The sequence below is a fragment of the Dunckerocampus dactyliophorus genome, chromosome 2 (genome assembly GCF_027744805.1).
Source record: "Dunckerocampus dactyliophorus isolate RoL2022-P2 chromosome 2, RoL_Ddac_1.1, whole genome shotgun sequence".
NCBI classification, from domain to species: domain Eukaryota; kingdom Metazoa; phylum Chordata; class Actinopteri; order Syngnathiformes; family Syngnathidae; genus Dunckerocampus; species Dunckerocampus dactyliophorus.
Window position 1 is genome coordinate 20976719 of NC_072820.1, and position 13002 is coordinate 20989720.

At 40.7% G+C, this 13002-nt stretch overlaps 1 protein-coding gene across 2 annotated transcripts in view; it reads left to right on the forward strand.

Annotated features, from left to right (window-relative positions):
• Nucleotides 1-13002, forward strand: part of LOC129176998 (contactin-associated protein-like 4) — an 81812-nt gene that overhangs the window by 20342 nt on the left and 48468 nt on the right. For both annotated transcript variants that reach the window (XM_054767663.1, XM_054767662.1), the window contains exons 2-3: nucleotides 3969-4079; nucleotides 10458-10651. In XM_054767663.1, coding sequence (XP_054623638.1) covers nucleotides 3969-4079; nucleotides 10458-10651 — 305 coding nt within the window. The remainder of the gene's footprint in view (nucleotides 1-3968; nucleotides 4080-10457; nucleotides 10652-13002) is intronic.

Genomic DNA, 13002 nt, shown 5'->3' on the forward strand with positions numbered 1-13002 from the left:
AAGAGCTCCAAAGTGCAGGACCTTGTGTTTGTTCCACTGATGGATGGAGCTCATCTGTATTCAGTGTCCCCGCCTCCCCATCACGGACCCTCCGGGCTCTTTGTTATTCAAAAAGCTGTGAAGAAGAAGCGGACAATGAGCTGAGGGCCCTCGCTCTCTGAGCCAGGTGCAGCGTGAGCCCATCTGGATGTGTCGGGGTGGTGGTGGGGGGTTTAGTGGAGGGTTAATTGGTCCTCCAGAAGCCTCAACCGCTCTGCGGATTCATTTTTAATCTCTCTTGCTGCTGTCAGTCGCACTGTATTGATGGGATGGACCCGCGGTTAAACTCTTAAATTCACGTCCTAAACTTTTCCACAACTCTTCCATGACCTCTCCCAACCTTGCAGTACATGAGCAGGAAAGTACTTTTTAAAAAAAGAAACATGTAGACATAATGCTACATTACACACTGCTGGGAAGTAGGAAATAGAGTTTACACCGCCCAACCTCCAGGTGAACTTAAGCAAAAAAACATGGCTGATAACTAAAATAAGCTACCAGTAGTTTGTTTTGTAATTTCTACAATACAGTTTTATCCTAAAGCAATAATCTCTGCTACTGAAATCAATGGGGTTCTCGCCTAAATGTAGAACACTAATCCCTGAATGATTAAAGCTCACATTCCTTTTTGGCCTTTATAAAGACTAATTTATTCACAATGAACGATGCTGCATAGAGACGCACTCTTCATTTCTACATAGAATGATTAATTTCATTACAGACAACACAATTAAAGTCTCTGACCTTTACAAAAACTCTATTCATTTAATAACACGACTGCAGGAAAGCTGCTTTCCTTGGGACCGAATAATAATCTCTTATCGTGGTTGTACATTGAAACGTCACAATCATTTTAGCCGCGTGACGAAAGTCACTTTTGGAAAACGAGTGTGTAGTTTTTACATAATCCTGCTGACAAATGACTGCATTGTAAAATAAAAATGGACCTAAACCAAGGGGACGGCAAGCTTTAGCATCAAAAGAGACATTTTGACTCCTCTGGAGAAAAATAGTATGGATGTAAAAAAGGCAAAGCAAGTTTATTTCTAGAGCACAATTCGTACACAAGGTAATTCAAAGTGCTCTATGGAGAAAAAGTGTGAAATCACTTCATAAAATCTTTCCAGAAAAGATTTTAAATGAGTTAAAAATGAAGAGTGCAGATAAAATATTTCAGTTGTCATATGCACAGTTGAATAGAAGTGTTTTCAGCTTGGATTTGAGCCTTGCCAAATCTGAGGATTGTCGCACATTTTCTGGTGTTCTGGTGTTCCAGATTTTGGCAGCATAAAACTGAAACGCAGCTTCACCGTGTTCAGTCCCGACTCTGGGCACTCGCAGGAGACCCCTCCCTGAGCTTCACAGAGCTCGAGATGGCTCTAACATCTCAGAGATGTCCTTTGACCTATGAAAAGGCTTGTACACAAACACAGCTGTTTTAAAGTCTATTCTCTGAGCGACAGGAAGCCAGTGCAGACACCTGAGTACTGGACTAATATGCTCATATTTCCTGGTTCTGGTCAGGTCTCAAGCAGCAGCATTCTGGATGGAATGAAGCTGTTTTACAGCTCGTTTAGAGAGCCCGGTGAGAAGGCCGTTACAGTAGTCTAACCTGCTGGAGACAAAGGCACAGATTAGTGTCTCTAAATCTGGCTTAGACACTATTCCCTTGATTTTGGAAATGTTTTTTAGGTGGTAAAAAGCTGCTGATGGTATTGATGTAATGTGGCTGTTAAAGTTCCGATCTGAACCCATTATTACCCCTCGATTTCTAACCTGATGATTAGGTTTTACAGAAAGAGTCTCAAGGTGGCTAATAACATGGTCTCGTTTCTGTGGGCCAAAGACAATGATTTCAGTTTTGTCTGAGTTTAGCTGGAGAAAGTTGTTTCACATCCACACACTGATCTGTTTGATGCAGTGACAAAACATTACACAGCGTAGAATCTTTTAAACGCTACCTGTTCAGTAATAGAAGAAGTATTGAAATAACTGAAGTGGAGAGTGCATGTGTAGGCCTACTTTGAAATAATTTCAACACTGAACTACAGTATGTAGGCCTTTTTGAATTATTTCCGTATTTGTAAGATGTAGACAAAGTCGGCTTTAACATACAAAAGCCCATCAGAGTTCATATCTGCATATCAGTGCTGTCTGCTCAATGTCATTTATATCAGTTGAGTCATCTCAGGCAATTCAATATGCTTGCGCTGAATTAATGTCATCAATTTGCCACCTGGTTTGTTGCCATTCTATTGGTCCTGTCCTTGACTGTCTTTGCGGAGAGAGTCATTTCTTTCATTTTCTGAAAAATTTCCTGTTTATTTTTTTTAATTCAGAGTATAGATGCTCTGATATTTGTGTAACGGATGCCTGCCTGTGAGGCTGTGCAGGTGTACGTTGGTAAACCCCACTCCCTCTGCGTAAAGAGCTGCGCTGAACACGCGGTCTACAGTCTGGCCTTTTGGCCGTGTGGTCAGCGCTCTCGTCTCCCGTTACGAAGGTCCTGTGCGAAACAGGGCGGGTTACATTTGTATGAACAATTCTTTCATGTATTCTCCGTCTGTAAATGGCTGCCCCCTCACTACGATCTCATGTGCAGCCACAACACTAGCAGCTGCAGTTGAGTTTGGAGCATCCATCCACTTCTTGAAAGTATGTTTGCTCTGCTCAACCTTCTGTAGTAGTTCCGAAATCACATTCTTACGTCCATCTGCAGCTGGGTACTTTTCAGAATAAGCTGTTTTTCAACATTACATTTTCTGTTGTTTGCTAATTTCTCATCATATATCAAGCACACAGGTAAACCAGCGTCATTGGCAGTGAAGGCAAAGGAATATCCATCCATTCTTTTTCTATACCGCTTATCCTCACTAGGGTCGCAGGTATGCTGGAGCCTATCCCAGCTGAGTTCAGGAGATAAGTCCATTCAAAATTAAACTCTCTATTTTCTTCAGAGATTTTTCTTTTCAGAGACGTATACATTGTTATGGATAGCTTACCACGGGGGTAGGGCACTCACAAGACGTCTTTTTCGTGTCTCACTGCACACACTGCCCACCACCACCCCCACATTCCCTTGCTCATCCAATCAGCAATCAGAATGCTGTGTAGACGCATTCACGGACTTGCAATGAGTCTGATATTTTCAAATATTTCGAATATTTCAATATTTAGAAAATGCACATTTAAAAAAAAATCACAGAGCTCGGCGTGGGAGCTAGCATGCTACCCACTAGGCCAAGAATTGTTTTATGCATGTAAAACTATAATTGTAAAACTGTAAAAGTATGTTTTGTGTTTAATTTCCCCTTGTGGGACTAATGAAGGCATACCTTATCTTATCTTAACATTTTTGAGAGTCAACAATGATAGACGGGGCATAACTTCCGGATCCGGTTGCCATTTTGTTTTGCTAGCAAAGTGCATATAATGTGAATGCAGGAGTTTAATATTCCAGGAAGTAGCCGGGGGTCATGTTGACTGTCTTCACACTCCAGCAAGTATTTAACTTCATTTTTCTCCCTCAGAGTTGAGCTCCACTGCTCAGCCTCTCTGGAGACTCTGAAAGGCCAACAACTCTGCTACCTGCTCTTCTTTTTCCTCTGAAGTGTTTCCTCAGTGGAGCTGCAAATACTCCCTCCTCGGGAGTAACAAACACACTGTCATAGCAGTCAGGCTGGTTGTGGACCACAGAGATAAAGACAACAATCCACACATCTACAATCTGGACCATTTATCCTGAAAGGGCCTAGGCATGTCTTTAGGGACCTTGCTTTGTGCAGTGGGAACAGAAAAGGACCATTCCCAAAGTGCTCCCACAAAAGTGGAAGCATGCAATTGTTCAAAAATCAAAATTCAGGGACAACTAAGGACTCTTAATACACTATATATTAATAGATGCACTCTGCATTATTTTCTGTCCTCAGATGTTTGTGACAGCGCATTGGTGTCAAATCTTCCGGCATCAGCCTTCTGCAGCTCGTCTCAGCTGTCCAGCAGTCACGCTCCGGTCTTCGCCAAACTCAACAGGAGAGACGGTGAGCACGTCGTTCGTGTTGGGTGACTTAGAAAAGTTGCTGTGCTGCTTTGTATAGAAATACAATTATCAGATTGAGCCAGTACCGGTCGCCCTGAAGCATTGTCTTTCATTTATCATTGTTCCGCCTATGATGCAACTATTGACAACCCAGATCATAGCCTGAAACTACTGTTTTGGAATGAATATGATTGGTATGTGACTTCATTTACCCATTTTTGAGCCTAATCAACTTAACATACTTGACCTCTGGTGTCCCCCAGGGCTCTCTTCTAGACCCATTGTTATTGAACCACTTTGACAGATTTATACAGTACATGTAGCTATGATGATAACACATAATGTAAATCAGTATTTTTGAGTATTGTTGAGTGACATTGGATGAGCAGCAGAGAGTACTTTGAGAAAAAAAATTAAGAATTACCAACTGGCTTCAATGACAACTTTAGGCCCTTTTTCAAGCCAAAGAGCAGCCAACACTGTAATGACCTCCTCAAGGGCAACTTCTCAACGCTAAACAGACAGATATTTTTACAAGAGTGTTTTTATGTGCTACAGGAGGCCACAAACACAAACGTCAGATCAATGTTAACGTCGCTAGACGGCGGCTGGATGACTTTGCCAGCACATTTGCTCCATAAGGGGACACCAGGGTTGACATTTGCTTGTTTAGCTTTCCGCAATTTGAGAAAATCAATGTCCCTCTGGTGCCACCGGTTCCTCTTAATTTCCTCTTTATCACTCCTGAAAGTCTGCAGGAGACCTGGACTGGTTTGTGTGCCAAGGCAAGGTGGAAACTAAGTTGGTTGTTTGTGTTGTGGATCCTCAGGCTGCCTTTTATTGATGGTAATTTTCAAGTTGTCAAAATGAACACATCATCACCGCTTCCACGCTGCGTCATGGTTAGATTAGGAGGGTGCTTTGTGTCACCTCTCCTTCACACACGCACACACAAACACACACACAAACACATATTATTGCCATCATGAGTGCTTACTGAGAGAATCAATCAATAAATGAAGTCCTCCAATTCACTTCATCTGCTGCACTTGTTCTCAGAGGAGTCGCCTCACCTCTCGCTTCATCTGGCCCGCTAAATGAACATAGACTATGTGAGCAACACCCAGGTGATTGCAGGCCTCTTAAATGTGGATTTTGTCAACATAGATTTTCTTTCCAGACAGCTGTAATCATTTTCGCCATCCAGCTCAGCATGAACACGTGGGCGGTGAAACGGTGTCAGGATGCTAGATATTGTTTGTCTATCATACCTCACCTCATACCTTTATGTTCTCTTTGAAGCACAACACCGCTCATTTGTCTGTCTAACCCAGGGGTGTCCTAAATCCAATTTGAGGCTAGCTCTTGGCCCAGTGGCATAATCCAAAAATAAAATGACAATAATAATAATACTATAAATTTGCTTTGTTAACACAAAACATACAACTGTGTTTTCTTTAACTTTTTAAAACCGCACTTCAGATACCCGTGACATACTAGTAGACAAATGGAACCAAATCAGAGGTTGACCAGTGTCGGAAATTCACATGTTCCCTCCTGTAGGTGGCAGTAATGCATGTTCCAAAGTGTTTACAAACTGGCACAGCAAGGTGTTTTGCACCACAGTAACAACTGCTGGATCTGGTGGGTTTTAGAACACAAGCGCAATAAAAAATATATTTTTAAAATAGCTCGGTAACAGTTTCAATTAAAAGTGAACACAGTGGTACCTTGGTTTTTGTTATTAATTATTTTTTTTTTAATTTACATTTAAATTTTTTTTTTTCAAATTTAATAAAAAAAAAAAATATTTAAAAAAAAATTAATTTAGACAAAAATCGAAACATACAAAAACGGAGGCAATTTTCCCCATAGAAAATACAGTGGCGCCTCAGTTAAGCCACATACGTGTTTTTCAGTTAACGTTGAAAATTTAGCCCCGGTGTGTGTACCTTTTTGTTACGATTGGCCTCAGGCCGAAAAGCTGGATCCCAAACGCAGAGATGAGACAGTCCGTGTAAGAAAAATTTATTACAAAGATGTCCACAAAGTAGCAAAAATACACGGATGAAAAATAGATACAAAAGTAGAACACAAAGCGATCCGGACACCGTCGCAGGAAGAAGAAAACTAGAACTAAAGGCGCTGATATCCACGGAGCGGAAATAACAGGGAGAACTACAAAATTAAGGAACCAAAAAACTAGCACAGAAAGTACAACATAAAACCAATGCTGAAAAACTGAGCAGGAACAATAGTGTAACGTTAGAAGAAGCCAAGCAGGGAAACTAAGTACTCACAGAACAAGGCAAAAAGGACCAGAGGACCTTGCTACTTTCTGTGGCTCCATTATGGGTTATTTTTACAGCCATGATCCAAATAAACGTAGATACTTGAGGTGAGAAACACGACTGAATTCCAGAAATAACTCTACTAGTGGCATCCGTCTGGATCTCGTTGACGCATTGTCTTTGTTTCACGTCTTCAATGAAGGCAAAAGTAACCTTACATGTTCCTTTATCCATGTCATTCATCATTTATATATATTTATATGCATTTCAAATTGTTTTCTGCATGAAAACTATAACTGCAACACTATGAAAACGTATTTTTAACATTTATAGCTTTCTGGAACGGATTATTGGATTCACATTATTTCTAATCGGAAAAATGTATTTGGTTAGAGTGGGACCTTTTGGAACGGATTAATGGCGTTAATCAAGGTTCCACACTGTATTGTAAATACATTTAATTTGTTCAAGACACACAAAAATATTTTAAAAATTACATTTATAAAATAAATATAGAGAATAATTACAGTAATCCCTTGTTTATCCCTGTTAATTGCTTCCAGAACCGACCGTGATAAGTAAATTTCCGCAAAGTGGGATTCCTTTTTTCTAAATTGAATATTTTTGTAGTTATGGCATGGAAAACCCGTTTATGTTCATAAATGTTTTATTAGAGCCCTCTAAACATGAAATAACACCCCTATAATAACCTTTACATTTGCATTACACAATATAGTATATATAATCAAAGAAAATAAGCCATTTAAGACATAAAAAAGACACTTGCTCATGTGTGTAGCAATAAATGTCCTGACGGTAGTGATGTCGAGTGAATACTATATTCAAAATTGTGATGTGACTACTTAATGCTATGTATTTGTATTTCAGTTCAATTAGCCATTTTTCTGCTTGACAATGCTTCATTTAGGCAGAAAATACGTTACATTTGCTTCAATATGCATTTTTTTTTACAAATAATAATACATATTCAACCCCGAAAGAGCTTGATTCAATAATTAACATATGTTTGAAGGAATGTGATAGAGTGAAGTCGCAAATATTAGAACCGTGATGTGGCGAGGGACGACTGTATAGTTTTGTATGCAGAAAACAATGCAAAATAAATATAAAGGACTTATTGCCGATGCGGACCTCCCGTACATCCTGGCGAGATCAAATTCTACAGTGTTTTGCACCTTCTTTATCAAGGTGATGGCACTCGCAACTTTCTTTGGCCCCATGGCAGGTTATATAGAGGTCATGCTCACGAGTTTGTTACATGCAAAACTGTACAAACATTTTTGACGAAAACCCAATCATTCCAAAAACTGGGGTGCAAAAACCGAAGTTTGGCAGTATCGTTGCAAAGGCAGAATGATGAATGGAACGCTCTTGTCATTTCCTACATTAGCGGCTTTTAAATATCACAGAAGCTCTTACAGTTGCAAAGAAATATCTTTCTTCCCCCCAGCGTGGCTCTTCCTCTTTATGTATTCCGGCTTTTGAATTAGCACGGTTTAATTACTCGTCTGCATTCCGCTGTAATCATTAGCACACGTCGCACTCTAGCCCGTTGCTACGTGCCAAATGTTAATGGCGCTCTTTATGTCTGAGCGCTTCCTTCGCTCAGGATCGCTGACAATCCTCAATGACAGCGCCGCAATTATGCCAGACTTTAGAAAAAAAATAATTGTGCTACAGTAATCACTTTTTTCGTATGCAACTTGGATTTAAAAGTATAATTAAACTTTAATGACAACCTGCTACACCGGTGTGTGCGTGGCCTGCCAGCTAATCGACGGACATGTGGTGTGTGCATGTTGTTTCCGCAGGGCCTTGCTCAGTGCTTGCCTTCCAGCTCATTATGATCAGCTGTCTTGTGACCAGCCGCCGCATCTCCACGTCTTCATAAACGTCTAAATTACACCTGACTCGACTTTGGCGACCACTCGGCGTTTCCTTTCGCTCGTCTTGTTCCTTCCTAGTGGAGCCGCCAGCTGGAATATCGCTGCATTATTAATGACCTCGTTAGGCGTGCATCCATCTGCTCCTCACCGTCCTCCATCCTTGAGTGGCTCCGGCGTCCTCGTTACTTGTTCCCAGCACCGTGCTCCACTAGCTCGAGACGGACAAATTGAGTCTGTGTCAGGTGTCGCCGAGCCGACAGGTGAAGCACAGCGTGCGGGAAGTGAGAGGCTAATCCTCCTTCTGCGTGCGTTTGAGCCTCGCAAGGTAAAGAAGAAGTGGCCGACATGGCGACATGACGTTCTCTACTAACTAGCAGGTTCCTGAACCTCTTTGATGGAAAGTGACAGTTGAGCCATCAGCTCCGACAGAGTAGACGCGCGTTGTTTCCATTGAATCACGCCGTTCTCCCTTCTTGATCAGGAAAGGTCAAAGTGTCTGCTCTCCATGGTTTAGTCCAGTGCTTATTAGCGTTGGCCTTTTAACGTTTCAAAGGTCACACTTGCCATGTTTAGACATGCCACTTGTTTCGGACTGCTAATTAATGGAGAGGCCTAAGCAAACAGACATTTCTCATTTGACAGGAAGCGCCTGCTCTGTTACCTGAGCATATCATGATTGATTTGTCTATTAAAGTGGAACTAACAAACTAACGAGAAAGTGCAGGGGTCTGCTACATGAAGTGGAAAAAAATGACACTTAAATTATCTTGTGAAGGCTAGCAGGTAAAGGCAAAAAACACAAGGCAGGAATTTAATTGTTTGGGACCTTTTAACAAAAGGGTGTCCAAATGTTTTCCACTGAGAGCTGCAGACTGAAAAATCAAAGGATTCGGGGACCATTTTGACAAACAGGCTAAAAGCATATGTTGATAGGCTAAGGGGTTATGTATATTTCAAGAACAAACAGCCTGCATGTCAGCTTTGTGTTATAGTTGGCAAACTTTATTATTACCGCATTATTTATTATTATACAAAAATGATTGCCTCAAATATGCTGCCTTGGTTACTGTACAGCCAGACAGTTCCCAAACAAAGCATCCACACGGTAGTGACTCAGTCTCTTTGAAGAATTGATAGTGGCTCTTTTAGAGCTACGACACTATAAGCAGATTCCGGCCAGGGAATACTTTCATTATTTTTATTACTGTATGTGTGTGTCTGAGGGTGGTTTATTTGTTTATGGAATGCACACAGAACAGTGAACAACTCTGTATCTGTCTCCTTCTCTGCTTGCTTGTCATAAACGTGATGTTAAATGTTCATTTATTCATTTCATTGCTCATTTCTATGTACTTCGCTTTGTTTATTGCATGTAAAAATATAATCTATATAAAATGTTTTTGTGTTCATATTTTTGGTCTTCTGAAACCGATTAATTGAATTATTATTATTATACATTATTTCCTATGGGAGGAAGAAAAGAAGCTAATAAGCTAAATGGTCGACAAGTGTCATGGTGGGTCATAAGATTTGGAATGTGTTCACCTCTGACCCTCGCTGGATAAGGTTTGTCTTAAACATTGTAAAATGTTAAAATACAACATACGGTGATGGTAGCAAAAAGATGTGGTTTGGTTGGAAATACCTGATTTAAAGCGTAACCGTGATAGAAAACAAAGATTGCAAGCGCAACCCAGTGTTTGCACATAATTCGTGCGGCGGTGCTGGTGCCAGTGCTTTAAATCCAGATGTCAACATTTCTTCCATTTGGACAAAGCGAGCGAGAAAATGAGGCTGTCAGCTTTAAAACGCCGCTGCTATGCAAAGATGATGAATGAGAATTAAAAGCTGTGGAGGTGGCAGCCTTTAAACAGCGTGATTGTTCAGAACTGGCAGTATTTGTCCTCTTTCTTCTTTTGACATATGAAGACAAATGGAAATGTGATGTTCTGCATTCCAAAAGGTTTTTTTTTCCCACACACATTGATGTACATATAACACAAAAAACCTCCTACAGCGTTATGGAATGAAACCAACCATCTGGTCCTGCAGGAAAAACAACAACACCAATCAGTCTTTGCTACAGGAAGGCTTTCATTCCTATTTTTTTTATGCAAGTCAGTCCAAAAAGTCATCTTTTCATAACCTTCATAATAAAATGCATTTCATTTGATCTTTCAGGAGCAGGAGGTTGGTCCCCGCTCACCTCAGACACCTATCAGTGGTTGGAGGTGGATCTTGGACAGAGGACCAAGATCACGGCTGTGGCCACGCAGGGTCGCTACGGCAGCTCTGATTGGCTGACGTCCTACCTGCTCATGTTCAGCGACACAGGACACAACTGGAAACAGTACCGGCTGGAGGACAGCATCGGGGTGAGTCCACGGTAACGCTCTTTCACACAGAGGTGTCCAAACGTCTTCCACTAAGGGCCAGAACAATATATATATCCGTCGCCCTTTGTTTACTTAATAACATGCTAAAAACAATGCCGTGTAGGTGAAAATATGCCCTGTGGTGAAGAAATAAACACCTACATCTCAACTTTGTGTTGGTAGTAGTTGGTAATTGTTCTGGTGTTTCATTTTATGTTTAGAATGTGCCGTGGGCCAATAAAAAAACAAACTGCGTGCTTTGCACACGTCTGCTGTGTAGAAACACTGCAGTAGAATGAGATCAAAGCAACGAATAAGAAGTAAAAAAGAATGCAGTGTAAAACATTAAAGGAAAAAAATGACTTTAGGTAATAAACTAGCACCAATTAGGGTTATCAACAGCTCATTTCCTCCACCGCCACAGTCCTCTTTGCACGATGGTGAGCAGCGGCGGCCTGCAGGGATCGGTCCATCCTGCGGAGATAATCGCATTCATCACCAGCTTTTTGACTCCTCATTAATAATGCATACAGAGTGGAGGACCCGCAGCTGCTGCTGACGTGGTCAACCTGTTGCCAACACACGTTTTAAGCTGCTGCTGCTGTTGCTGACCACGGCTCACCTGGCGCCACTCACTCGCCCGAGGACATGCCAATGTGAACCGGAGTATAGCTGGAGCTTAAAATGAAGTGAAGTGCTGAGGCTAACGTGATGCTAGTCACTGCAAGGACAATAGTATGGCCATTATATCTACAGGAAGTGTAGATATATAGTGTAGAGTGTGGATGTATTGATCCATTGAGGTAGTTTAAAGGTGTATACCATACACACTAAACGGACAAAAGTATTGGGAAGTGACACCACTTCTAGACCTGCTACAAGGTTTTAGAGTGAGGAATTTTTGTTGGACCTATTTTAGTTCTTCCTAGTCCTCCATGCCGCTCCAGAGACCACATCACTCCCAGCATCCTCCCTGTCCATCACCGTTTAAAGTACAATCCTCCTCACCTACAAAGCCCTCAATAGCCCCCTTCTTATCTGTGCCAACACACATCAGGAAGCCTGTACAGACCTTTAAAAATCACTTCATAATCCACCTGTTTAAACTGTCATTTCCGTTGTACAATGGTGTCCAATGCGCGGCCCATGGGCCATTTGTGGAATGCAGCTCCTTTATTCTTGTTTTTTCATATTCTATTAATAAAAGAAAAAACACGACCCGCATTAAGAAGAAAAACACACTATAGAATAAGAAGCAGAAAAAAATGATGAGATATATAAAAAAGTAAGTTAACAAACATTTTGAGAGTAAGTAAGAAATAATATTATAGAAAAGAGTGAAAACAACATTAGAGCAACATGGGGCATCCTAAACAGTATTATTAGGATTGGTACTAAGAAAGCAGCTTACCCTCATTATTTCACAGATGGAAACGCCAAAAATGAGAATATGGGCAAGGTAGTTAAAAGGTTCAATAACTACTTTGTAAATATTGGGCCAAAACTGGAAGAAAAGATCCCAAATTTCTTGCCGTTAGAGGAAAGGAATGAAATTATTCACAGGAATCCTTCACTGTTCTTCACTGTTCTGTTCTTCACTGACATAACAAAAAAGGAATTCATTGTATAAGAAAAACATAACCGACTTTAACGGAATTGGAATAGACACCACAAGAAGAGTTATTAATGAGATTGCAGAACCACTGACGTACATCAGTAACTTATGGTAAATTTCCTAACAAAATGAAAACAGCTAAAGTAGTTCCAATTTTCAAAAATGGAGACCAACATCAATTCACAAACTATCGCCCAGTTACCTTATTACTACAATTTTCTAAAATCATTGAAAAGCTATTCAACAACAGGTTGGACAAATGTATTAATAAGAATGAATTACTAATACAGCTAATACGGATACAGAGCTAATACTTCAACTTTCATGGCACTAATCGATATTACAGGGGAAATTACAAATGCTATAGACCGCAGAAAGTGCGCAGCTGCAGTATTTACGGATTGAACAAAAGCCTTTGATACAATTAATCACAATATCCTAATTACAAAACTAGAAAGATATGGAATCAGAAGGTTAGTCTTGAACTGGGTTAAAAGCTACTTAGCAATATGTGAAGCTAGGAAAATATACATCGGCAAGCTTAAATACAGTATATCATGCGGTGTACCCCGGGGGTCAATACTGGGTGCAAAATTGTTCAACCTATACAAAAACGACCTCTGTAACGTCACGAAAGACCTGAAGCTAGTATTATTTGCAGACAATACAACCGCAACAAATCACTCCATATGCTCTATTGTTCTCTAATATCACCATGTCTAACTTATTGTGTGGG